Below are 26,552 nucleotides of genomic sequence, written 5' to 3' on the forward strand. Positions count from 1 at the left end.
AAAGGGCGAGGAACTGGCGTCCATGTCGTCGAGGCTGTCTGCGCCCGTGGACCGGCGCGTAATGGGGGGAGGGGAGAGCTGGCTCTGGCGCGCCTGCGAGGGGCTGTTGTCGCTGTCGTCGAGGTGATCGAGGTGGCCATCGTAGCTGTGATTGCGGTGCGCCGCGTTGGGCGTGGAGATGTTAAGTGGTGATTCCTGCATCGGGGAGAGGGGGCGTCGTCCCATCGGATGCTTTGTGAAAGATGCTAGTCTCGAACGATCACGGTTTCTTTGGCTGCCTCTCTCTCTCTCTCTCTCTCTCTCTCTCTCTCTCTCTCTCTCTCTCTTCCTGCCTCCTTCTTTTGCTATCGTGTTTCTTGTTTGGCTGCTGCTGGGCTTTTTTGGGGTATATGTTGATCAACGGGTGCAGACGATAGCCCACAAGACATGAACCACACACAAACACACCTGCATACAACAACGTATTGTAGGTAAGGGTGCAGGAAGATAAAGATAGTGGTTGTCGTCTCAATGTTGGGTCAATGTTGATCGGATCCCCTGAGTCAGGTTAGGATGGCAGGGGGGACGGACGGGGGGACGGCAAGTGAATTAAAATGACTATAGTGGAGTCAGATCGCGCGTTTCCTTTATGACCAAAAACAGTGCTGCTTTGCATGAAGGGGGGGAAAACCTAATGTAATTGCACGCACTGTTCACCATAGCATCTGATCAGTGGTCCCAATGTCTGCAAATGTCTCTCTCTTTTCCTGTAACAAACAGCAAACAAGGAATGTTGATGTGGTGTGTGTGATGTGATGTGATTGGATTTGATCTGCATTGTATTGCATAGGATCAAACAAGAGAAGGAGAGCAGGAGAAGGGAAAAAAGAAAGAAAGAAAGAAAAAAAAAAAAAAGCTAGGCCAACCCAATCACCAAGTCCAGCCCCTGGTCTGGCACCTGAGAGCCAGTGGTCACCCGTCCTACGCTGTCAGGGGCAACCACGCCGAAAGACGAACGCCCTCCCCCCACCTTCCCATGCCCTCCCCCTCCCACTGAGCCCACTGGAACGCCGCTGTACTATGGCACATAAGCCCAAACAATAGTGGGGGCTAACAGTCTCCCCTCCCGCGTCCACTATAGTTAGTGCCCTTCAATGTTTCCCCCCGGTTCATTCTCATCCAATCCTGCCCCCAAGTCTAAGCTTGTTTTCCTCCTAGCCTTTTCTTTCATTGGGCTGTTTTCTATGTTTCTAGGTCAGTTTCTGTTACTTTTCTTGTCCAAACATTTCGACAGAAAGAGACCCCACTCGCACGCCGTCACATCTGAGGTTCCTTAGGCTCAAATCTGTCAGTGTATCAGTGGCATCAACTGTATAACGAATCATTGGCGGCCGAGCACAGCTGCAAGGTTATAAAGTCTGCAGGCCAAGCCGCCAACCAACCGACCAACTACGAATGCAGTATTCAGCTGTACAAACAAGCCCCATCCCTACCAGCGAATAAGCACGTTTATACAAATACAAGGTGATATAAGAACTTATGCGTAAGAAACGAGAGACCTCGTGACAAATGCTCAAGAAGAGGAAGACCACATGACATAGCCAGGAAAACCTTGTCGATGCCTGAGCAATCGCCCTTGCCACCAACTTATACGCCTTCCCGTCTTGAGCTTCAAAAAAAAAAAGAGAAAAGAAAAGGAAAAGAGAAAAAGGAGGCCAGGCATACTTTGCACCTCGCCAAGGCAAGTTGAAAATATAACATGCACGAAACATTCAGATGAAGTACTCTTATCTCTTTCAGGGTCTACGTCTTTGTATTGATTTGGCTGTCCAAGGGGGAGGGCGGAACATATTTTTGGTGTTTTGTCTTGTTTTGGCGGTCCCCGTTCGTAGACTTATCACAGAAAGCGGCGAAATTTCCCAACACCTGCGCGTCGTCTGATACGAATGAGGCCCAAGCTGGATGATGCACCATGTGCCTCTCTCTCTCTCTCTCGTGATGCACTTCATTCACCAGCTTGCCGTTTCCGCGCTCTCCGTCCTTGCCTTGCCCTCGTCTTCGCCCCCGTCTGGAAATTCACTGCTTTTCTGGTTCAAAGAGATGGGGAGAAGGAAAGAAATGAAATAAAAGGAAATTCGTTACATGTCATGGTCATCCATAAAAAGAACACAAAACAATCCGAGGAAAAGAAATGACAGATGAACGGAGGCATCCCCCGAGCTGCGCCTTTTTACAGAGCTAAGCCCATTCGCAATCCCTCCCTCTCCATAAAGGAAGAAAAATAAAAAGAAAAAGCTCGCCCCGCCCCCCCAAAAGAACCCCGCCCCCCAAAAAGACATGCGACCATATTTCTCGTCTTTTCCCCGTGTTGCCCAATGTCCATGGTACCCAATGCCCATGGTGTCCCCGCATATAGACAAGAGGTAGTGAGAATGTCCCCTTCGTATGGCGGTGGTTGTGCCAGAGGATTGCTAGATTCGACATTCGCGTTTGGGTGTGTGTGTGTGTGTCTGACGCCGAGACCGCGTGTGTATAATTTTTTTCTTCTTCTTTTCCTCGTGGGTGGAAGCACGACAAAAAAATACGCCGTCATGGTCGCAGTAATGTTCTTGGTTGATCTCCCGGACCTGGTTGCATGATATGTCACAAGTCTTCCAGGACGCGCAGCCCATCAAAGTTGAGAGGTGTGCCGGCCAGGGCTTCTGGTGTGGATGCGTCAAGTCGTCAACCGTTTGCGTCTCATCGTGGGGCTATGGAGCGCTGTCGAAAAGTCAAAAGTTTTCTCTGTAGTCATAAAGTCGTCATCGTATGGCGGGGGCAAAGGCGATGATGAGTCGTAATTGGGTGTTGTCGCAAGAATACAAATATTTTCGCATTAAACCAAAGGGGGTGTGTATCCTCTCTCTCTCTCTCTCTCTCATGAGGGTTGCAGCACGGCCGCTCAGGCTTGGTCGTGTCGATGCCTGTCAGGTTCGTTGTTCAGCATTGGCATCGCCAATCATTTCCGACCCAGGAAAAGTGTGCAGCAGACGCCTCTCTCTAACACCATTTTGGGAGGCCAGCTAGACTGGTGGTCAACAACCCACCACTAGGCGCACACAGGAGTCGGCCTCAGGTGCATTTCATCGTCGCCGTGTGGGCGCAGTTGTCGCAGACGGAGGCTGGTAGACCTGTGCCGGGTTCGGGTCGAGAGCAAGCGTTTTTCGACGCTTGATGTCCATGCCGGGGCCGCCGCTGAGAGGTCGCTCATCCTCGTCATCCCGACCACGCTTCAGTCCGGCACTCAGTGGCGCAGGCGCGTAACCATTGTGCATGGTGTTATTCATGTCGGGCTGCGATGCGTAAACATCACCACCGTTGGTACCATTCGTCGAGGCGCGGTCGTTGCTCACCACGTTGTACATGCCCGACTGCGCTGCGCCACGGGGCGGCGTGTTGTAGCCAGATTGAGGATAGTATGCCTGAGGCGGCGCCGCGCTGCGTGGTGTCGACCGGCCCGAGGCACCCTGGTGGCCTGCCGCACCGGCCATCTCGGGCGAGAGGTGAGGGTGCTCCGACTGCTGCAGCGACGGGAGCTGGGGAGCGCTGTAGTTGTACTGATTGTTGCTATTGTCGTAAGTAGTCCGGTCGTGCGTGTACTCAGTCTCATGCTCATGCTCGCCCTCGTCCTCGGCAGCACCCCCGCCTTGGGCAACGTGCTCATTCCCCTGGCCGTGGTAGGCGCTGGGCGCCTTTTGCTCCTGCTCACCAGGGGCCCCAGAGATGGACGGCCGACTTGAAGGTGGGCCCATCTCGGTCTTGACATAGGCACCCTGTTGTGAGTACATGGAACGGTCCTGCGGGCTGGTGTTGGCAGTCTGGTAGGGCGACTGCAGCGGAGGTGGGTTGTACTGCTGCTGCTGCTGCTGCGGTGGCGGCGGTTGCTGTTGCTGCTGTCGAGAGGCGTCATAAGGTTGGGACGCTGGGGGGTAAGCAGACATGCTCTGGATGCTGCTTCCAGGGGGTGTGGTGGCTGGAGTGGCAGGCATTGAGCGTGTGTTGCTGATACTGGTGTCAATGGACATGGGATTAGTACCTTGAGCCCCATTCATGCCTTGCTGCTGTGGCCATTGGTAGTTATCAGCCCCCATGTTGCCCATCACGCTCGAGGCACTGGTGGGAGGCGTAGGAAACGTATGCGCGCGGTCGAGCGAGGGCCGGTGGGAAGGTAGTGGCGGTTGCGGGCCTGGCAGGCCCATGGAGTGATGGTGGTGGTGCTGCTGGAGGGAGGGCAGGGGAGGCTGGCCGTTTCGCATCTGCGTCTGCTCCGCCTTACGACGCTCCGCAGCCTGCATGACCTGCGAGGTTCGGGTCTGGTTGGTCGGGTGGTAGAGAAGGGCGCCGATGTTGTGCACGAACAAGGGGTAGAGCAGCTCAGTGATCTTCTCCTTGTTGGCAAAGTCCAGGGCCCTTTCAAAAGGAATCCTGTTGGACGAGTTAGGGTCAACGGGTTCTCTTCCTGCGTGTCTCTTGCGCCCCTCCCACCTCTCAACTCTGCTTTGGGACTTACCAGACGCCCTTCAGGTGCATCGGGCCAATCTTGACCACGTGTCGAACCTTCTCGCTCTTCAAGATACCGTCACGCCTTCCTCGGGTCATACCCGCGACATTGAGCAATTTAGTACCGTTGATCATGTGGTTGTCTGGCAGCCTGCGTTAGCACTCTTGTCCAGAGTCTTTTCTTGCTATTGAGTTGTCAATGGATTCAATGGGGAGTAACTGACCTTCTCTCCGCGCTACGCAGATTCCTCTAGCCTCCACTTGGAAGCAGAGACTGCCTTCATCCTCCCACAGGGTCGCTGTCACCCGGGGCTTCATGCCAGGAGGGGCGACCTGACCGGTGGTGTCAAACCCGTTGTACTGGCTTGGCATGCCTGGCTGTCCAGGGAGAGGGAGGACGTTGGGCGGCATGCCAGCGGGGACGGGAGCCGCTGGCGGCGAGGTGAGGCCATTTGCATAGCCGTACTGAGAGTAGGGGTGGGGAGAAGCCGAGTATTGCGCCGGACCGGGTGGAAGCAGAGGTGGTTGTGGTGGAGGGTAATGCGCCATGGACGAGGTGACGGGAGGTGCTGTCGAGCCCGACATGTGCGCCTGGGGTGAATAATACATGCTGCTTGGATCTTGCGGTGCTGGATTCATCGCTGGACCTGTCTCGTAGGATCCCGCGGTGGTGACGGGGCCGCCGACGGCGTGGTACTCGGCAGACGAGGGGGTGGGGGGCGTCTTTGCGCCGAGCGAAGGGGCAGCCGAGGTGTACGATGAATGCGATCCCGTGTGAGAGCCGACCGAGGAGCCCGGGGGCGAGCCAGTCCCCGACGAGTAGGCGTGCTGGGCGTGAACAGGAGGCAGTGAAGGTAGCCTCTCGGTCACGAACGAGCGCGGCGCGCTGTAGTATGAGACGTCAGAATGACTCCGGGTCGGTACTTGAGAAATCGACGGTAGATCCAGCTTTTCGGCGTTTCTGGCGTTCAGCATGAAATCCGATTGCGCTGACCAGTAAGAGGCCAGGAACACGAGTTAAAAGAGCTCAGTGGAGGAATCCAAAGTGTGTACACCAGGAAGAGATCACAACGCCGTCAAAAACAGACGCGATTGGCCTTGGGGGAACGTTCAGGTCGTGAGAAGGCGTTTGTGTGGTTGGATGTGTAAAAGGTGGGGGGAATATGCAGATGCAGGTCGCAAAGATTCCGGGTCCAAATACACGTCGTAGCTTCAAAACGATGCTGGCTACTCAAAAACTGATCATTGACACTTTTATCTCATAGAACGAGGGCTTAACGAGGCGAATTGGCTTGGGTGGAAAGTTGGAGAGGGAGAAGGTTGAGACGTTGTCCTTGCTGGCGCTATGGAATATGGCGCGGGATGTCGTGGGTGAGGTGAGCTCGCTCGTAAGGTCCGAATTTCCCTGTTGAGAGTAGGTTGGTCGTCCTCCAAAAGTTATCGCAACCACACTTGAAGGATCCCAAGAAAAGAGGGCCTTTCAAAGGTGGGCTGTATTTCCTAGATCAAGTCTGGAGAGAACAAAAACCAAAAAGTTAGCAGACCAGAAATATCAGAAAAGCCAGGGCGCGCGAAAACGTTGGGTGACGAGGGGTTGGGGTCGGCGCAGCTCGAAGCAAGAAAGCGGTTCGCAGCCGTTTGTCTGTGCATCTAAGGCTTGGCTTGCTAACGAGTGGCGGTGGAAATGGTGTTGGTGCTGGTGCTGATGCCGGTAGTGGCCCTCTCAGCTGGAAGAATGGGCTGGGCTCGGGCTGGTGGGGGCGAGCGCCGTCTTTTGTTCTCTCTCACCTTTTCCCGCGGGACTGGACTGGTCTTGTCTCTCCTTCGCACAAGGGGGCCTGCAAGAGTGTTGTTTGTTGGTGGCGGTGGTGGTGGTAGCCGCCGCCGACTCGACTTAGAGGTGAACCACGATGATAGCTACGGAAGGAGGAATGGTTGGGTTGCAGGGTGGAAGAGAAGAGGAGGGGGAAGAGGGGGAAGAGCGAAGGGGGTTAGCAAGAGAAAGAGAGAAAAGATGATGATGATGGAGAAGGAGGAGAAGGAAGCAAGGAAGAAGAGGACGAGGATAGGAGAGGGGGGAAGAGAAAAGGGAAAACGACAATTGTAAAAAAAAAATAAAAAATAAAAAAGAGGCGGCGCGATCAGTGGTGAAGAGGGAAAAGTCCGGTCCAGGTCAGGTCCAGGTTCAGGTTGACTGATGAAGAGGATGGATGGGATGGGTGGGCACGTCCAGGTTGATTAGAGCTAAAGTAAACCCAGTCAAGTCGCCCAAGGTCAGGTCAGTTCAGGTCAGTTCACTTCACTTGCGTTCAGTTACCCAGGGCAGGTCAATTCGGTCCCATCCACAGTCAGTGACATATGGTACAGCACAAGAGAGGAGTACCAGAGTACCAACACACCCCAGCACGCACCCCAAAAGAATTCAAATCCGACCTGGGACTGTGGACTGGACCATACACGCGCGCGCGCACACACACACACACGGACAGAGCCAGGGTATGGGGTATGGGTATGGGCCAGGGCAAGAGAGGGTACGGGTGTGAAAGTGGGTACCGAGTCGCTACTAAGGTACACAGTACTTCTGTTTTGTGCATAATAATGCTAGTGATGGGGAGTACATAGTACTATATATGTGCGGGTAAAGAGAGGGAAAGAGCGACAGAGGCATGCACACGGTACGGATCTCCACGTACTGTGTGTAAGGTTTGAGGGAAGGCGAGGAGAACAAGGAGTGAGGGTGAACTACGACGTCCTAACTACTACCACTGTCATACAGCATACATAGTAGTACTGCTATGTATTTTGTTGAGATGGAGAGAGAGAGGAGAGAGAGATCAAACAGGCCAATACCAAGGCCGGTGCGGGTTCTCAAGGCCCAGCAACGACAGATGCTTTGCTTGGTTGCAATAGGTAGAGATAGTTGCCTACTTCTGCCTAACGACATTGCCTATCATAGTGCATAGTTACTCTGCTACAGGTTATGTCAGTCGGGAGAGGGGGTTTGTTGACGAAATGATGATTTATTTGCTTGAAAAAGAGCAAGTCTCAAGAGGTCCCACCCCCGGCGAGACGTGAGTACCAAAGTAACAAGGATCGCTCGAATCCTTCGCCCACATGTGTTGTTTCTTTCCGTCTATCTCTCTCCTCTCCCAACCCCCCCCCCCCCCTCCTCGTAACCCCCATTCTCAAGAAAAGCTCCTCCATCGTGTCTCCATCTGTTTACCCCCTCTGCCATATTCCGACTTTACGAATCTCCTCATCGGCTACCAGGCCAGGAAGGAGTGAGAAGTGTGAGACCACCACAGGTGGAGAGGAGGGATGGCATCTGCTCACAATGATGTGTCGTCCATTCTGCTGCTACTTATCGCACTCTACATACATAGTGTACATAGCAAGTAGCACCACCATGGTACCAAGGGTGGGGTGCGTACAGATAGACAAGTGCTGAAAACCGTACACGCTCACCAATGCAAAGAAGAAGAAGAGAGAGGAGAGAAGGGGGGCAAGGGCAGGGATCAGACTGGGCCCCACTTGGCAGCATCCCAGTAAGGGTGGAGGAAGGGGAGGAAGGATACAATTGGTAAGAGGTCGGGGGAAGAGGAAAAAGAGGACGACGATGGGGGTGGGTTGATGTGGCACGGGCTGGAGGCTGGAAGCTGGCTGGGGCTTGAGAGGAAGGGAGTCAGGATTCTGATTATAGTATAGTATGGCCTGTGAGGTGGCCATTGTGAGTGTGTGTGTGTGTGCGTTGTCTGCCTCAAGAGGACCCAGACGACAACAACAAAAGGGAAAAGAGGGAGGAGGGGAAAGACCCGCTCGTATGTTCGGCTTTTCAAGCAGGGTCGAACAACTCACACTCCACTGAGCTGGGGCGCACTGACACACTGGGGGCGGCTGGTGGGTCTGGTCAAACTGGCGCTGGACAAGAAAGCCCACTGGCGTCCACTTGAGGACTGGGGGCGAGAACAAGGATTACTGGAGCTAGGGTCAGGTGGAGCCAGCGACAACGTTGGCTCAGGTTCAGGGCCCCCCCTTCCCCTGGCCCAGCCCCAGCCTACCTGATAAACCACTGCGGCACCCCGCGGGGGGGCGTCCCAGATAGCAGTAAAGGTCTCACTCTGCCAGTAGTGGCAACATTACAAGTAGTACTGTACTGCACATAGTAATGCTGTAGTGCTTGGTGTTGCCTACCAGTCTTGGTGTACCTAGTTTCATGTATTATGCGACTACTTTTGACACGCAGAACACTGCGTCAAACCGTGATGTTATTATGCTAATCCGTACATACGTTGCATAGTATAATACTACTTTGTTTGTCACAAGCGGGAGAGAGAAGAGGATCCGCGGCAGTAGACAACCACGTACATACGAAAGGTAGTAGCGCTCACTTTTTCAGTTACGGCGCCCCGGTGGATCCTTGGTCGGGGATCGTTTGCCCGTTCGCGCAGGCAGAGTACTACTGTATACTGTATGCAGTAGGTTCGGGTACAAAGAGGGGGGGGGGGGGGAAGAAGGAAAAAAGTGGGAGAGGGCTGGGGATGTACCCGTCCTCGCATTTCACTTGCCGGCGGTACATCGAACCCCAGCACCACATCCCAATTTGTAAACCGCGTTGGTAGTTCGTGGCCGGGACGATATACTATTATATGTGTATACTATGCAAGCAAGTCAGTTCAATTATTCACACCCTGGCCACCCACATGATGTAGCCCTTGTTTGACGACTTCGAGGGGGTCTCCTACGTATTTTCTCGGTTGTTCGTGTCAACTTTTAGGTAGGAACAGAAAAGAAGCTGGGGAACACGTTGGCAGGCAGAGAGAGTGAGAGAGAGGCCTCAGGCCATGATCAGAAGGAGGAGGGGGGTGAATTTACAAGGTTACACCCAAAAACCTGGTGAGGGGTGAGAGACTTTTTGTACCAGAGTGGATCGACATGGGTGTCCTCCGGGGGGGGGGGCAAGTTCATACTCAGTACCAATGCGGACTGTACAAATAGCATATTAGTAGTACTCTGTTTAGTGATGGAAGTAGATGGTGGGAGGGATCGGGAGGGGCCCACCCCAGCAACAACAGCTTCAGGATGCTAGCCCCGGGCTCGGCCACATCACATCCATGGACCCGGTAAGGTGCGAAAATGCATGATCCGTCACTGTATCCATCAAGCCAGCCGTTGTGGACTCGACCGCGGCTCGATTGTGCATGTCACCGTTGCTGTCGTGGTGGCTCGTTCTTCTTGCATCATCTGTTTCTTGCCGTTTGTCTTGTCTGTCCGGAGCTCGAGATCATGAGTTCATCCGTCCTCCACGAAGAGGGAATATGAAGGGGGCTGGGCCGGCTCGATCCATGGCAAGCAATGTTGAGTTTTCCATGGGGGTATTGGTTGCTCTGTCTCCATCTCACACCGCCACCGTTCAGGACATGCCATAGTACGTATTGCTGGACAGTACTGTATATAGAATAGTACACCGGAATCCTGCTAGCGCTTGGCCGTCCTCTTGCAGGTGGAGGTCTGCTATTGCTGGCTCTGCAAATGTGCGCGGTCAAGGCGTGTGGTTATGTGCATACTATGCGCAGTACTGTGGAAGTCAGAGAACTGCTGTAGAAAGAGTCAAGTTATCCGAACCTCAAATCAGAATGAGGCCTCATCTAGACACTAGGCACGGCGACAATAACGACGTGAAGGTTGTCGCCTCATGGTCGGGCAAATCACCCCTCCCTGTTCCGATTGCTATCCTCCCTTCCCGGCTTCAGTGGTCGTGTACAGAGGCTTGCAGAGATAGATCCTCCAGCCGAGAAGGCATCGGGACCTTGTTGAAGGATGCAAACTGGCGATCCCTTCTGGATTCTCTTGCTGACGAGGTCTCAGTTTTTGCCCCAGTCTCGTCCAGGCCAAGGTCGTTGTCTTGACGAAAAGAAAGAAGTCAGTCCAGGTGCCCGGCAAACTGCGGCTCTCCCCGCCCCGCCATCTTTCTTGCATGCAGAAACGACCATCGATCTGGCATTCGGCAGGAGGCCCCGTTCAGCAATGAGACTCTTATGCTTCGTGATAGGCTTTTATTACCTCCAACTCCCCTGAAAGACCATTCCGGCTCCCACGTCGCAACCGTCGTCATTTGTCAAGCCACATTTCTCGCAGCCATGCTGCAAGGCAGATCAATGTCAAGGTATCTTCAGTCTCGGCCTCCGTGGTGCGCAAACACAGTATGACGCACGGGGCATAACTGTGCCGCGACTAGTAGGAGACACTAGATCCTGACCCTGGCTGTACTTTTATCTGCCAATCACAAAAATCAGAGCGGTGCAGGGGTACTGAAGGGCCGAACGAAGATACGCCCATTTGGTCACCCTTGCTGAATTGTCGTCGCTGGCCGCCTGGTGCTGGCCGCCTGAACTGGCCGTCACACAATCGTATCCTCGTTTGTAAAATTCCAGCCGTGCCAGCCCGAGCGCAGTGGCCGTTGAGACACACGGGTGACCCTTTCGAGGACCAAGGACGAGTCATTTATTCCGCGGGATCGGGAAGCCCACTTCCGCCCCGTCGGGCTTGACTTCGCCGTGACTTCCAGGCTGGACGCACAAGCAACAACAGTACGCAGGTTGAGGGTGATTTGATCTTGAGTCGTGGTTGTTGGAACGACTTGTGGAAATGGTGTGGGAGACTCGGTCGAACAAAGACAAGGCTCTGGTAAGTACTTGTGTAGCGGTTGGCAAATAGGGTTCCTAGTAGGCTGCGACGGAGGTCAGCACGGGCCAGGTGAGACTGCTGCCTCCACCGTTACCCTGGTTCCCCCATCCCTACACAGTTGCAGTTGATCCCCCCGGGGCGCGCTCGCCTCTGATGCACCCTGGACAATCAGAAGCAGGGGGCCTGGACCTCGCTGAGCACGTAGTCCGTATGCAGCACCCGGTACTCTCTCCATAGTCCGCTTGATCCCTGTTATCCGCGCGCTAGCTCTCCCACAGCTGCATGTGTTGTTCCTCCAGAGGGCTTGTCCAAAGCCACCCAGCAGCTTCCACCTCAGCCTTGTTGATTCTCAAATGACACTGGTTCCGAAGTAGTCCATGGTGGGCGTGACACGATTATCTGCAAAGAAGCACGAGTCGGCGACTCAAGACCTGTCTGGACACGGCACTAAAGAAAGTCTGCAAGCGACGACAAGCGGGAGTATCTTTGGTCATGGTGCGGCATGGTCCCTGTGAGTTGGCCACATGAGAGTCACCCTTGTCAGTCTCCAGTGTCAGAGATGCGGTGGGATTTGACCACCCTTCTTCTTCTTTGGGTCTCAATTCTGTACTATAGTACCAACAATACGTACTCCCATCCGATCGATAACGGGGGCCCTTGCTGCTGTGTCAGAGAGAGGGCCCTCATGAAAATATGAGTTTCGAGGAGTTCATGAGGGGAAAGGATCCTGCCATCGCTCGTCATGACAGCGTGAGAGGGACGGGAACTAGGAGAGCTCAACGTCAACCAGGCGAGAGCTCCCCTCTATCCTGCATAGAAGCGAGACGCGAGATGACCCGCCTGCCCGCCTGAGTACTATGGTACATGCAACGAGGAAGTGCTGGGCTTGTCTGCGGGTGAACAACCCGCAAAAGCCGGCTCGGGTCCGTTTCTCGGCGATGGTCGAGAGTCCACACCTGAGATGCGTTGAGGCGCGCTACCCACCAGAACAAACAATGCTGCTGTGGATGTGCGCGGTGGGGAACGCAGTGCTGCTGCAAGGGGCTCTGGCCGCCTCTTGTTCTTCAGCAGAAACAGGACGCAAATGACGAACGAGCCCGCGTGTTGCCGGCATGCACTGGTGGTGGCGCCTCTGGTCACTGATGTGTGGCCCTGCAAGCTTCAACAAGCGCAGACGCGGATCCGACAATCACTGCTGATCAAGTCTCGGCCCAGGTCTGGCCCTAGGACGATCGTGGCGAGGGGTGCAGGTGTGGGAGTGTGGGAGTGTGGGGAGATGCAGGCGTCGCATGCAGCCAATGCAGCCAGGTTCCAGGGCAAAGCTGCCCGTACCCCATCAGCAGAAGAATGTCAAAAAATCAGGCTGACCAGGGGCCCTTGAACGTGGAAGAGCCAGGTCAGAAGTCGAGGAAGAAGCTCTTTTTCGGCGGCTTTGCAAAGAGCAGCAGCGAAAATGAGGAAGACGTTGGCGCTCGTTGTGTTGCACTGCAGCACAATGCAGTTATCTAGATCGGCGGTACTTCGACTTTACATGTCCATACTGGATACGCTTCTTGCAGTTTTCGATAATTGGGGTGCGGGTAGGCAACCCTTTGTTGGAACCTGTCATTTTTGTATCGTGGAAGAGAGAAAGAAGAAAAAAAAGAAGGAATAAAGCGAAGAACCCGCCCATCTCCCCCTCCAAAAACCAAAAAAAAAAAAAACCCTCCCCGAAAGGAAAGAGGAAACTGCATTAGGTCCCTCGTGGTTGCTGCTTTAGCTTAGTCATTCTGTCCTTACGTGCACAACCCTTCACACTTTCCTCCGCCTGCCAGAGGTTGGATCGTGTCGAATCCTGCTTCAACTTTCCAACGAACCCATCTCGCCATCTTGCCTATCCGCACCTCCCTCCCTGCTGCAATGCAATGTCGATGCAGAAGCAGATCCTGATGCGCGTTTTCGTGCGATGCCAACCCTGGCCCTGAACCAACCGAGCCAGTCAGCAACGCGGGCTTGGACGCCTCCTGGTTTCATTTGCAGAGCCTCCAACGTGGCGATGCGATACGAGAATTTGGGGGTCACAGTGGCATATGCACAGAATCCTCCGGGCCACCTTTGCCATACACTGTCCCGGCAAATTGGAATGCTATGCTGCTGCTGTCGACAAATGGGCAAGGACGTCAATCTACACATGCAACGCCAGCCAGTTGCCCCCCCCCCGCCCCAGCCTGGCGCGGGAAGCTCTGAGCTGGCTACTGTACGCCGACAGAACCTTAACTTGAGGTCTCGATCATTTGGCTTGCCACGAACCCGACATACCCTTCCCGCTTGCAGAATCTCCTCCTTTGCGGCACAATGTGACGAGGCAACTTTCGTCCATGGTATATGCGCCCTTTGGCGTAGGGTGTTGTCCTGCTCTCAGGTACGGCGCTATGCTATGCAGCTGGATTTATCTCAATGTTGCCGCCGTCCTCCACAAGAGATGTTCTGCTATGTTCAGTCTTGGTAGCAGCGGCAGCTCGGGGCTCAGGCCAGTGCTTCTTGTACATCGCAGATGCGCATGGAATACCAACGCGAGATCTCGGGACGTCCTGCAACTTAGTACATCTGTACCCACATCGACTTTGCAGGGGCGACCCCTTTTCCTGGTCCGGGTCCTTTCTGCAGTGCATTGGCTTCTGCAGCCTGGGGGAAGAGCCGCAGTGCAGTGCAGCAAAGATGGCCCGAGCCAAGCCTGCCAGCATAGCCCGGCCGACAAACATGCACGTCTTGCGTCTCAAGAAAGCAAGTCATGCAGCATTTCAAGATCGATGGACCATAGTACCCGCAGCACCGGCATCTGATGGAAACACAAAGTTGCCCACAGCTTTCACAGGCTTGCCTTCATGGTGAAAGAGGCAGCCCTAGGAAGAGGGTGCGAGTTTCTTGTGTAGCTCTACCAGTCACGATCAGTGCCGTTGACAGCTCAGCAGTGGGGTGTACCTATTAGGGCCGGGTTGCTGCCACACCTTGCAAGGATAGTAGCTGGAGTCTCACATCCCACCACGACCAAAACAGTGTCCTCACCAGGAGGACTGGCTTCACAGAAGCAAAGCCCAACGCAGCAGAATGCGACCGCCACTCATTTGTCTTCGTGATCACGATAAGGGATTTCAATACGCCGACTTGTTGGTCCACCTGATGAAAGACCCCACCCGCACAGACATTTTCCCAGAGAGGACAGGGTGACGTTGTTCTCCAGGGGCCTCCGTCCCAAACAGACAACGCTTGACAGCGTGGCAGCCTGTGAGGTCGGGCCGGCGAAGCGGTCCATGCGGACAGCCAGCCCACAGATCTCAATACCAAAGTCACCTCCTGAACAGCTGATAGGTACAGAAGAGCCAGTCCGTGGTCGAGGAAGCTTCAAGCTGTGGCCATCATAATTTCAATTCATACCGACAGTCCTGCACAATGAGGAACTCCGGCGTATGGGGCCTTCTCGACAATAATGCACCGTCAAAGACCCACCTGGTCTGGGTGGGCCCGCATACTGCATACTGTACCACACTACTATGAAGTATGTAGTATATGATGTTGCAGTGACCAGCAACGTATGAGCCAAGCTCGTGCGTGCTTTTTTGTCGCTCATTGTGGCGACGCACCTACCCCAACCAGAACAAGATACTTTCGCACCCTGATCAGCCGTACCGCCTCGGTACCATAATACCATGAGTAGGGTTGTTGTGTGGTGTGGGCCCTGCGCTGGTAGTCTCGGTCATCGCTAGCGGAGACGGATCTGGACGTTAGGATTTTGCAAGAGCGCAACCCAAGGCTACAAACCCCGAGAGCAGATCTACCGGCGATTTTTGTTCTTTTCCAACTCGGAAATTGTTGTCCATCGCCTTCTAAATTCAAATTGTGACACCGCGATACCCGCATCACAGAGAAAATCCCAGGCTGCCTGGGACCAGAGAACGAACGTGGTACCCATGGCAGAGATATGTGGTGGTCCTTTCACATGTGCTACTACTATTGTACACAATTTGTGTACACAGCAGCTTTCCTCGGAATATGGGATGTACGCGCCGTTGCCGGGTGGCAATGAACGGGTCTCGAGGGGGAAATCCAGTGCTTTTCCCACATCACCGGTCAGACCATAAGTGCTCGCCGTGTCTTGGGCCTGAACGACGTTGAGCGTGGCGCTGTAGCTCAAGACTAGCTGCACACCGGCATTTGCGCTCTTGCATGGAGGAAAAGGGAGGGGGGGGGGGGAAAGCAACCTGCGACGCACCTATCCGGGCACCCCTCCCAAGGTGCGTGGCTCTGCAGAGTGCTGCTCGTGGGCTTGAGCCTCATGCTTCCGTCTCATGCATGTCATCTCTTGCAGACCGCTGCAGTCACCACGAGGTCCAAGACATCCAGAGTCATGCCTATTTTGGGCTCCAGTTCTCAACCCCAAGCATGTTGCAGATCTTGTGGTATCTGCCGCTGAAGAGGAAGTCCACACATGGCGGCCTGTGGAGCTGTTCAATACCGTATGCCATGTGTACACAGCCAGGTTGACGCCTGTGGTGTATGGCACAGCATAATGGGATGACTCGCTAGGCCATAAACATGGTACATGCGGTGGCCAACTTGCTAAACCTAGTCCGCACCACGGCAAAGGTTCTACAAACTGTCGGATTTGCAGAGCGCTGCTCCAAGTGCACAAATCCCACACGGGGGCGATGCTAGCGAGAAGTGATGCGAAAAGCTAATATGGGCTGCTCTCAAAATCATCAAAGGGTGAACAGAATTATTGGATCGTATCCATCATCATCATCATCATGATTCAGGAATTAATTCTACTTTCCCCTCCAATACAACCGAGCCACGAAGCCCTGACTTCCCCGAAGCGGCCCAGCTAATCTTGTCGGTATCACACTATCACACCGACTGTCAGCCTTCGGCAAGATCCTCCTCGGAAGCCAGCAAGAGGCCCCGGCACCATGCAGGCCTGACCATGCCACGCATGCTACGCAGTGCGCTTCTTCCGCATTCACAGGGTGCAAGGGATCTCGGCCCCAGAGTGATGCAAGGCAGAGATGGCCTTCCCCCCCGGTCACCGGAACTGGACTCCCATTTCGGTTCAGCTTCAGGATACGAGGAAGAGGGAAGGGGTGGTTATCACCTCTTGGTTGAAAATTGTCAATCACACCAGACACGATGACAAGTGTGCGCTTGTGCGTGCGTGCGTGCGAGCTATGAGGCCCAAATACGCAGGTACAGAATTTCCACCACGAGTCTGTGTGTTCCGGCTTAACTGCACGATGGCGCCGGACGTCCAACGGTCCCTGCAGGCTCGACATTTCTAAAGCTTATCGTCGGATGGGTAACAGGGATCGAGCTGCACGACGGGATGTCTTCCTTCAGCACTTGCTATGCAATGCACAGCGGCTATGTACGTCTAGAACCTAGCCAATCACCAGGACCCGCTGGGATCCTGGCTCGATGCCTTGTTCGGACGTTTCAGCTGCTTCTACATAGTACTGTACCTATGGTAGTACTATGATGGTGGTACCTCGACTGCTTCTTTCTCCTTTCCTTTAACTGCAGACCCCTCTTCGGTTAGTCCATCTTCTTCCCCATTCAAGATGCCTCTCCTCCCCGCCAATACAAGGAATTTCGCGATGTTGAACTCATCAAAGTTGTAAGCACTCATATTCAGTTGACCGACACCCAACTAGAAACTTTTTACGGCAAATGACAAGTAACATTATGATGGCAGCCTTTGCAACAATGTCTTATTGTTGTGAATTGCAGGCCTACCTGGCAGTCCAGGTTTGGGTTTGTCGTCCGCTGTAACTCCATAGTGGCCGCTCTACGTGCTCAGGATTGCGTCATGGAGCCTCGTGGACTGCTAAAGCGCTGCTCAACATCAGAGACACCATCATCCATCATTTAGCATGGCCATTGTGCCAGGATACTACATAGTACCAGGGACCCACCAACTGAGAACATTGCCCGTACGAAGTTCCAGCCAACCTTCCATGATGCTATGCAGAAGCGCAATGAGCGGACCAGGGTTGGCAGGCCAGACTTTTCTAGCCGACTTTTCTTTGGGGAAGAGGGGGAAGCACAACTCATCCGCCGTTCGATTGTGTGGTTATCCATACCGTCTGGATGAGATGTACTGGCAGATGTCTCTGTTCTATTGATAGCTACGGAGTATTCGGGGCTGGCCTCTTCACCGTACCGGCCTCTCCAGCTGTTGTCGTCAAGTCGTGGGTACGAGGTCACGGATAACGACAATCCAATCACCGCCAACCACGTCTTCCAGCCCACACACTCAGCTGCTCCCCTCCATCCTAGCGCAATGGCGCCCTATTGTGCAGCCTTTTTCCCTTTTTGCTTCCTTTTTTTTCTTTTTTCAAAAGAGTTGGTGGACCAGGATGGTGAGATAGAAATGCAGAATCCGGGGTGGGAAGGTTGCCACCTCTCGATGTCGTCTGCAGGGCGGCTGGCTGGCTGACACGGGATGTTCACGTCATTTCTACTCTGTCTCGAAGCCTTCACCGTTTAATTCTTTGTTTTGACTTCCGGCCCAGCTCAGATGACCGGGGCTTGACACCTGACACCAATGGCCCCCCTTACCCCCCCCCCAATCCCTCCCCCAGCAATGCGTCTGCCACGATCTGACCCGCAGCAGACGGAGGCCCATGCATATCATCCATCAAAAGTCTCAGAGGGGGAGGTCGCTGGGCGGTGATTAGCTGGAGACACAGCTGCAAGACGGACCGTTCTCCGCCCTACATAAACCTAGGTTGCTGACGACTAGCTTTCGGCCGTTTGGCCTGGAAGCGCGGGCAGTCTGAGATGGGCACACCTGGATCCGTGGCTTAGACTGTGTTCCCCTTGAAAGTATACAGTACATGCTGAAAACAATATCGATGTTCTCTTGTAGTGAACCCTCAAGGGACCTCCTAGACGACAAGTTCTCAAGAGAGAAGCGGTACCTAAATTTTCCGGTCGGGCTACATTACCGCAGAACCTAAGCTCGGGGTGGTCGGTCAGAAGGTATTCATACGGTGAGACCTTGGGAGAGATGCTGCCCCCCCCCCCCCCAAAAAAAGAAAAACACTGATCTGCCGTTGGGATTTATCCGTCGCGTACAGGGACAGAAGCGTACCGTGGTTCACGACACGGTAGGTCTCAGCCTGTTGTCCCGCTTACATTTTGAAAGATGGATAGGCGGTAACGGATCTAGGGAAGGTCAACATGAAGCGGTTATATCTCAGATTTGCCTCGCGCCTTTGTATTGCAACGCAAACCAGTGCCGAGCAGGATCGATACAGGACAACGATCGAGGTCTGAAGGAACTCAATTCTTTCGCATACGACGTATCCCAACGATCGTCCAGTCTCTTTTACTGCATGAGGGGCATGACGCACGCGTAGACACGAGAGAGGTGAAGCCCTTTCAAACGTCGAGCCTTGCATCGTCATTCTCGCATCCGTACCGGATACTTTCAAGACATGGGGCCCCACCCACACCCACACACACATATATTTATGTCGCACTGTGGCCGCTCTTGGCGGCATTCTTTTTAGTGAGGTGATATCAGGGAACCAAAGAGGCATAGTCGAGGGTCCTCACCGCTATTCTCAAGCACGGCTGGGGGCGTATCTATCTCCCGCGCGCACTGCTTTTTTTGTGTGCTGATTTTTCTATTATTATTATTATTATTATTTCTTTCTTTACAGATTCCCGGCGGTCCTCGCCTTTGGCCCTGACCAATGAAAATTTGGAAAATTCGACTCCTTGCCTTGCATTTTCTTCTTCTCCCCAGCTTTGGACCCCTGTTTCGATATACCACAGAGAGAGACACAGGGGGGCCCTTCACGTGAGATCCTGATGTCGACTGGCTGGGGAGAGGGACACTCGGAATGGCTAGTCGCACCGTGTGACCTCTTTATCCTCCTCCCCCTCTACGATCCTCTGGTACGTGTTCAATAAAGGGATAAAGGGGCCTTAGGATCTCAACCATTCAACCCCAGAGAAGGGTGGTAGTAGTGCTGGTGATAGGGCATCAGACCGGTCTGTTATTTTTGACAGCAATGATCCTCGCTTACAGCAAAATGGCTCACATGTCGAAGCCGCCGGGAAAGCAGAAGGAGGAGGGGGGCCGAAGAGTCAGAACAGGTCACTCTTCCCGAGCTACTGGGTACTCTGTACTATGTACGGCACGGTAACGGACATGGAGTCTCTGGCGTCCATCTCCAAGTGTCAGCTGGACTGTTGTCCTGTATGCTCTCTATCAGCATCCATCTGTTGTCAACACTGCCTCTGGTGGTGACAGCCCCCCCTTCAGACCAGGATCTTGCCCACTTCAGGAAGGTCAGTCCATGGCAGGATCTCAGGTGGTTTTTCTCTCTCTTTTTTTCCTTTGAGACATTTGACCAAGAGGCGATAAACGGTGGTACCCCCTCTTGTGTGACGTGGTCGGTGGATGTGGGATTTACTGCTTGGTCATCTCCCCCTTCCACCCTCGCAACACCACCCTTGCGCACGGAGATACCAGCCTCCTCCTTGACGGCGAGTCCAGTTCTTGCGGCGCTTATCCTCTGCTTTCCTCGGTCGTGGTGGCCATTGTAACCTCCTTTTTCCCTCCTCTTCTTTTCCATACCTCTCGCATTCTGCACATCCTGATTCGTCGGCCGGGACCCTGTCACTGCCCCGGCTCCTCCTTGCCCTGGTCTGTACTCCGTACCTTGGATGTGCACTCGCATGCTTCATGTGGGCTTCCATCTGCAGGGCCCAGGCCCCTTGCTGCTACCCTTCAACCCTTCAAGCTGCCGCCAAGGGCTGATCTCCAGAGAGCAGGGAAGCGGAATCCAAATGCCTCCCCGCCAAAGAAAAGCGTGGGCAACAGAATAGCTGCAGTGCAGCCATCATAGGCGGCAGTACTATGCACATTCCCTCATCATTTCTATGTGGAAGATACTGTCTACTCTTCTATTCTTTTCTCTCCCCCCCCCCCCCCACAATGGCATGGGTTCTTCCTCTTGGATTGGGGGGTTGTACTATGTACTATACCATGGTAGTACGACTTGGAATGGGAAGCCAACCAGCCTCGGTTTTCTTGTTGCAGGTCTCGTGGGTGAACATGATGCTTTGGAGCCTGATCTTGTCCTGGTCCTGGGCCAGACCTTTTCTCCTCCCCCCTCCCTCTTTCTTTCCCCTGTGGGCCCCCTGCTGACAACCTTATGCATGTTTCTGGTATGCTAATGTACGTCCGATTCAAGACAAGGGATCTCGCGGCGCATCGCGTCGTGTTGGATGACAGAGCATGCGGGTGCTGGACAGACTGCAACTGAGTCAAACGCAGTTCCCAGTCGCCACCGCAGCATGCAGGCAGTCATAGTATTCACAGAGCAGAGCGTAGAGCTGGCCACTATTACCGGGCACAAGAGTGTTTTGTTGTTGTCTTATTCCCCCGACGAGCAGGCAATGGGCAAGGGGAGGAGAATCTGCTCCTTACCCCTCCACCATCATCACCACCGCCCAGTTTTTTTTTTTTTATTAATAAAAATTCTGTTTTCTGACTTGCTGTCAGTGCAAAGGCTCGTCATCCCCCCCCTCCCCCCCTCGGCTCCGGCGCCCTTGACCGGCCAGTTCATCTACCCCAGTCTCATGCACTCAAGGAGCTTGGGTAGCATATGGGCTTCGTACTGTGGTCGCAAGTGCAACCGCGGAACGCACAGGATATTTCGCCGTATGCACCTCGTGCATTGTACAGCGCACTACTGTACAAGTTACAGTAGCACCTTACAGGGTGTCTACAAGGTGTGGGCAGCTATTGCATGAGAGAAAAAGGGAGGACCAGTCTATTTATTCGTTCCTCCCCACCCCTCCCCCCTCCAATGCCCTCCCCCAACCCACCTGACAAAACCCGGTGGCGGTGGTCGTCGTGGCTGCCACTTATTACGTGATCCTGCTGAGCGTGGGAGACACCAAAAAAGAAAGAAAGAAAGGAGAGAAAAAAAAAAGAGATGGACAAACGCATCCTGCCAGCCTGCCAGTGCTACTATGACCATAATAGTGGTATATTCACAGGTGGCCAACTCCTTCCTCGAAAACTTTGAACAGATCAAGGGGCAAAAGGGAAAAGAGAAAAAAAGAAGAAAGAGAGAGAGAGGTCTCCAAAGAGAGGGGGGAAGAAGGAGGCTTGGGGAGGGCGTGAGAGGGCCGCCACACTGCCAACTGCCCAACGTCAGCCGGGTGTGGTGGAGCAAGGTCGCACGACATGCGCAACAGATACCACCGTATAGGCTTGGTCCTTCACACCCTCTTTTTCAAGACCCCCCCAAGGGTGGTGTGCGGGATCTCGCAGTCTGTGGGGGGGAGGGGGGATCTAGAGCCAGGGGGAGGGGGGGTCGTGTCGTCCATAAGGATTGTTGGGCCTCTTTTCTTTTTTCTCTTTGGTTTTAACCCTCTTTTCACAATCATCCTGACTTGGTGGTAGGTAGCAGTGGCTGTTCCTCCCCCCCCCCTTCTCCCTCGACCCAATCCCCTCCACCTCTTCTTTTTTCCATCTTCGCAAAGGGCGGCCGCCAGCCCTGGTTGCGTTCCAGCCAGATTACCACCACACGGCAATATCATGTCTTGGCAAGTTCTGGGTCAGGTAAAAAAGGCCGACAATAGTGTACAACAGCTCTCCAGGTGTGTACAGTACGCGCGCCCCTCGTCCTCTCTACTACCCCCCCCCCCCCACACACACACCGGGGAGAGGGAGGGGAGAGGCTCATACTATGCTCTTGTACCATTGTATGCTGCTCTGGCCATCTTCTCCATTCTTTCCTTGCCGCTGCACAAACCTCCGTGCTGCGGTTGCGTCGCTTCCCGCTGCGTCGTGCTTGTCCTCCTGCGGCTGCAGGTATGATGCGCATAAGAGGATCGAAACCAGCGTAGGGGAATGGAAAGAGGGCAAGGCAGGGCGGGCTTCTTTTTCTCTTCTCTCTTTCTTTCTTCGTGTGGCGTGGTGGGTGTACAGGTGTTCATTCGTACATGCTGTAGTGAAAGGTTTCTTGCACTTTACTGGTTGGTGCTTGGGTGGTAAGTAGTAGCCAAATGCTGTGCCCCTCGTGGTAGGCTTGTGAATCCGCAATACCGTTGCTTTTCCCTTCCTTCCTTTTACTTGTTCGAGTGCAAGTTAGGGTTGGGGAGACACCAACCTCCAACGGCTGGCTGCGCTGGGCTTGTGCTGTGCTATGTTGGGAGGAAGGAGGTGGGTTCATGCTGTGTGTGTGTGTGTGTGTGCTTGCTGCAGTATACTGCTTGGTGATGCGATGGTGATGCGACCATTGAACCGGCACTTTACGCGTCGCACACATACACAGAAAGAGGGAGAGAGGAGACAGAGACACCTATCCTCTTCCCCAGTTGGGCTGGACGGCTTGCTACGTTCTACAATGACTTGCATGAGCGACTATTATTACAACTACTATCACTGCTACCACTGCCATCACTACTATAGCAGCATGAAGAAGGACAAAAAAGGAAAGAAGAAAATAAAGCTTCGAGGCAGCCGGACCCGGGGAGGGACAATGTAGCCGTAACGCATGCACGTCATCATTGTCAGCGACCTCCCGCTGTTGTTGTTGTTGTGCTTGTCGTTCGTGTGTGTGCGATGATGCACGCCTTCTGCTGCTTGGAACTGTTTCGGCACGGTGTTCAGTCTGGTCTCGTCGTCGTCGTCGCAACCCATGCCAAGAGGGGAAAAAAGAAGTTGTTAAGATATAGGGGGGTTAGCAACACATTTTTACACACACACGTACACACATACATACATACATACATACGTACGTACACACACACACACACACACACACACACACACACACACACACACATACACCCCTACCTATACATTCATACGCACGTTCAGGGAAAAAGCAAATCTGGGTTTGATCTTGCAGGGCCCCCCAACCAAGCAAGGCAAGCCTGCGTGCATTGCCCCCCCCCCCAAAAAATTCCCCCCGGGGGCGCTGCACACACACAGACACACACACTTGCGTTTTCCCTATAGGGATCCAACAATCTCACATTGCAGAACGGGAGTGAAAAAGAAGACGGGACAGCTTCCCTAGTACGCTCGTGTACATCCGACGGCTCCCCTGCTTTTTCCTCTCCGGATCCGAGGGGGGAGGAGGAGGATTCGGACAGCATAATCCTGGTTGGCTGTTTTTTTCTTTTTTCTTTTTCTTCTTACCTCTCTTCCCCCTTTTTTATTATTACCTTTATTTCCAAGAGAAGACATGCAGACATACACACATACACACGCACACACACACACACACACACACACTACCCCAGCTCAAAGGATTCTTCTGAACTAGAAATAAGGGCAGCGGCCGAGAGGCAGGAAGGAAGGAGAAGGCAAAAATGCTGTTCCCGCTCCCGAACATGTCTTGCCCGCAGGCCCTCCCACCTCTTTTCATCCACCCCACAAAATAGTTCCTACTCGTGCTTGTGCTGACTGCTGCCGCTGCCGCTTTTGATGCTGCCGCCTCTTGGAAGAGGGAGGGTGGTAGTGGTCCTTTTGAAAGGGGGGGGGGGGTTAAGTAAACAGTATGATTACTACTACTGCTGCTGCTGCTACGTAGATCTTTCGTCTGATCCCCCCCCCCCACACCTCTCCTTCTATCTCCAGAGAGAGAAATCGAAGACGGGAGGGGGGGGGGGTCCCGAAAGAGGAAGATTCCCCCGTTGTATTGAAACTCGATACAGGAGGTTTACGGGCCCTTCCGTGAGCTGAATCGAAGGGGTGGGCTGAACTACCATGTGTTACAATTATTATAATTGCTCTTTTACTAGTAGTACTATAGTGGTTTGACTTGATGCCGTGCGTTGTCTAGGAGGAGGAGGAGGAGAAAACGGCCCCACGGCAGACGCGAGACAAGGTCGGTTCGGTTTTTGTCTTGGGTCTGGACCACCCTTTGTTGAGAAATGGTCCTGCTTTTTTCCAACGTCATTGCTTGAGAAGGGGGGGGGGGGGGAGGATGCTCAATAATACACATTACATTACTCTGCCGTCTCCGAAAAACTGTTTGATGTGCACACTTGAGGGGGTGTGTTGATCTGGTCTAGTCATGCCCACTCTTCCCTCTCTTCTCTCCGCCCTTCTTGAGGCGTACACACTTACAACCTCCGCCCCCCCCCCCCACACACACACACACATTCTCTTTCCCCCCCTTCGTCTCTTTCTCTTTTCATACTCTAAACTGCACACCGCAACTCTTTCAACTTGTCATCGTTGCCCGTCCCACCTTGAACATGTTTCAGCCTCTGGCCTTGTGTGTGTGTGTGTGTGTGTGTGTGTATGTATGAGGTGGTGGTTGTGGTGTGTAAGTGGTATTCATCGGTGGCGCCGTCGTAGTGGGTTGGTGCGGCGGTGTTCTCTAGCCCGGGGGGAGGCGGAGCACCCCAGCCAGAATAAAACAATTGGCACTGCCGCGCCTGACCTAGGGGTTTTTTTTTTTCTTTTCTTCATGGTTAATATTAATTACTCTTATTTTGGTTGGTTCATTCTTTTTTTTTGTTTTTCATTCTTTTTCTTGGCAAGTCACTCACTGGGGCTAGTTGCAGTTCTCCCATGATGTTCCATGGAAATAGTTGAATACTGGGATGACGGAACTGGATGGATTGGATGGATGGTATGGCATCACTGATCAGGCGACCCAAGACAACACGGCAGCCTGGTGTGTGCTCGATGACCCGGGACGATCGAAAAAGATCGACTTGCCCCAGCTAGCTGCCTAGTCAGACCCATGGGTCGGTTAGGGATGAGAGAGAGAGGAGGGGGAGGGGAGTATAGCTGTATCCCCTCCTCTTTTCCTCTCCTCTTCCCCCCCCCTTCCAAGCCTCTTTTGTCTCCCTCGCTCGGCTTGCCGCTGATAAGAAGAGATGGGGCAGGACAGGAGGGACAGGGTATATGGACAAAAGGGAAGGTCGTTAAAATTTTTACGAGACAAGTAGAGGGACCGGTGAAAAAGCCCTGGTCGGAGCAAAGAGAAAGAAAGAGAAAGAGAGAGATAAAAAAAAAAAAAACCCAAAACCACCATGTCCCAGCCACCCAACAATTGTTCATTTGAACAAAAAAGAATCACGAGGGTGCATATGGCCTCGGGCTGTGTATGTGTGTGTGTGTTGTATGTGTATGTGCACGTGCAGAGGCAAAGACATCTAACACCTGCAGCAATGAGGATGATCAAGCATGTTCCTACTACCACAGTTTATACACATGTACATCATATGGGGGTAAAATTATCATTCATGTCACCAAATGCTCCTTGCTCTATAATCTTTTTTACTTTTTACTTGACAACGGTGGAGACAGATTAAAGGACCAACAATATCACGCCGATCCGGGGAACACAAGGTTGGACCCCGGATTTGTCATGTTGGTTGTTCCCGCCACCCCTTTCCTCTCTTATCCTTTTCTTTTTCTTTCTCTTTTTGGTGTCACACGTAACGGTGTGCTGCTGCTGCATGAGGCACAGCATTATCATCTGCTTACCCGTCTGTCGTGAGCACGGGAAAGGGAAGCCTAGCTGAGGGTCATGAGGAGGGAGGGGGTGGGAGGGGGGAGAATAAACGTTCCGGCTGTGCTAGGACCAGATTGGCGGCTGGAGGCGGTTCTCTCTTTGTGTCCTCTCTCTCTCTCTCTCTCTTCTTCTTCTTCTTCTTCCTCTTTATCCCCTTGTCTTCGATAGAACATGAGTTTCTCAGATAGACACAGTCCAGGTCGTAAATATTACCATAGCATACATACCGTCGCACAATTCTGTGCTCTGTACGTCTTTGTTGCGTGCGAGACACCCTGGAAGATCCGCACTGCCGTCCCCTTCCCATGTTGCCATTATAGTTGATTATACTTGGCCGCAAAGAGATGATGAAATGACATGCAGATGGGGAGAAATAAAAGACAAACACACGCGCACACACACACACACACACAAGACACAAAACTTTCAACAGCCTAGGCATCATGCAATGCAGGACGGACAGTCCGGTTCTTGTCTTGTCCCGCCTTGTGACTTGTTACTTTATCTAGTATAATCTCGGAGGGACGCCCTGCGACAGGTAAGATCAGACCTGTCGCCTCGTGCCGCAGCGCGTGGTGTTTGACGCAGATGCAGGGCGCAGGATGGACGCAGGCACGCACAAGGTGTCTGGGCAGTGAGCAAGCAAGACGATTAGGAGGAAGGAAAAACCAACTGCCGCTGCCGTCACCGAAACAAGAACGTGGGGGAGTGTGTGTGATTTTTGACAGGGCAGGATGATGGTCCTGTTTCTGCTACTGCTACTGCGCGAAGCGAACCATTGCTCAGCATCATAGGGCTCGACCAATA

General features: G+C 53.4%; 3 protein-coding genes across 3 annotated transcripts; 1 reads left to right on the forward strand and 2 right to left on the reverse strand.

Annotated features, from left to right (window-relative positions):
• Positions 1 to 1,773: 1,773 nt before the first annotated feature.
• Positions 1,774 to 2,256, forward strand: M406DRAFT_358486 (uncharacterized protein). Its single transcript, XM_040923909.1, has one exon. It carries the CDS (start codon positions 1,926 to 1,928, stop codon positions 2,172 to 2,174), a length of 249 nt encoding a protein of 82 aa, XP_040772099.1. The 5' UTR covers positions 1,774 to 1,925; the 3' UTR covers positions 2,175 to 2,256.
• An 845-nt stretch (positions 2,257 to 3,101) lies between these two features.
• Positions 3,102 to 5,157, reverse strand: M406DRAFT_267676 (apses-domain-containing protein; the record flags this gene model as incomplete). Its single annotated transcript, XM_040917886.1, has 3 exons — positions 3,102 to 4,443; positions 4,529 to 4,661; positions 4,743 to 5,157. 3 exons carry the CDS (start codon positions 5,155 to 5,157, stop codon positions 3,102 to 3,104), a joined length of 1,890 nt encoding a protein of 629 aa, XP_040772100.1.
• Positions 5,158 to 14,302: 9,145 nt separating this feature from the next.
• On the reverse strand, positions 14,303 to 15,516 carry M406DRAFT_334729 (uncharacterized protein; the record flags this gene model as incomplete). Its single annotated transcript, XM_040920968.1, has 5 exons — positions 14,303 to 14,535; positions 14,689 to 14,730; positions 14,823 to 14,956; positions 15,243 to 15,398; positions 15,452 to 15,516. The coding sequence occupies 5 exons, from the start codon at positions 15,514 to 15,516 to the stop codon at positions 14,303 to 14,305; spliced, it is 630 nt and encodes a 209-aa protein (XP_040772101.1).
• Positions 15,517 to 26,552: the final 11,036 nt, after the last annotated feature.

The sequence above is a fragment of the Cryphonectria parasitica genome (genome assembly GCF_011745365.1).
Source record: "Cryphonectria parasitica EP155 unplaced genomic scaffold M406scaffold_9, whole genome shotgun sequence".
Lineage (NCBI taxonomy): Eukaryota > Fungi > Ascomycota > Sordariomycetes > Diaporthales > Cryphonectriaceae > Cryphonectria > Cryphonectria parasitica.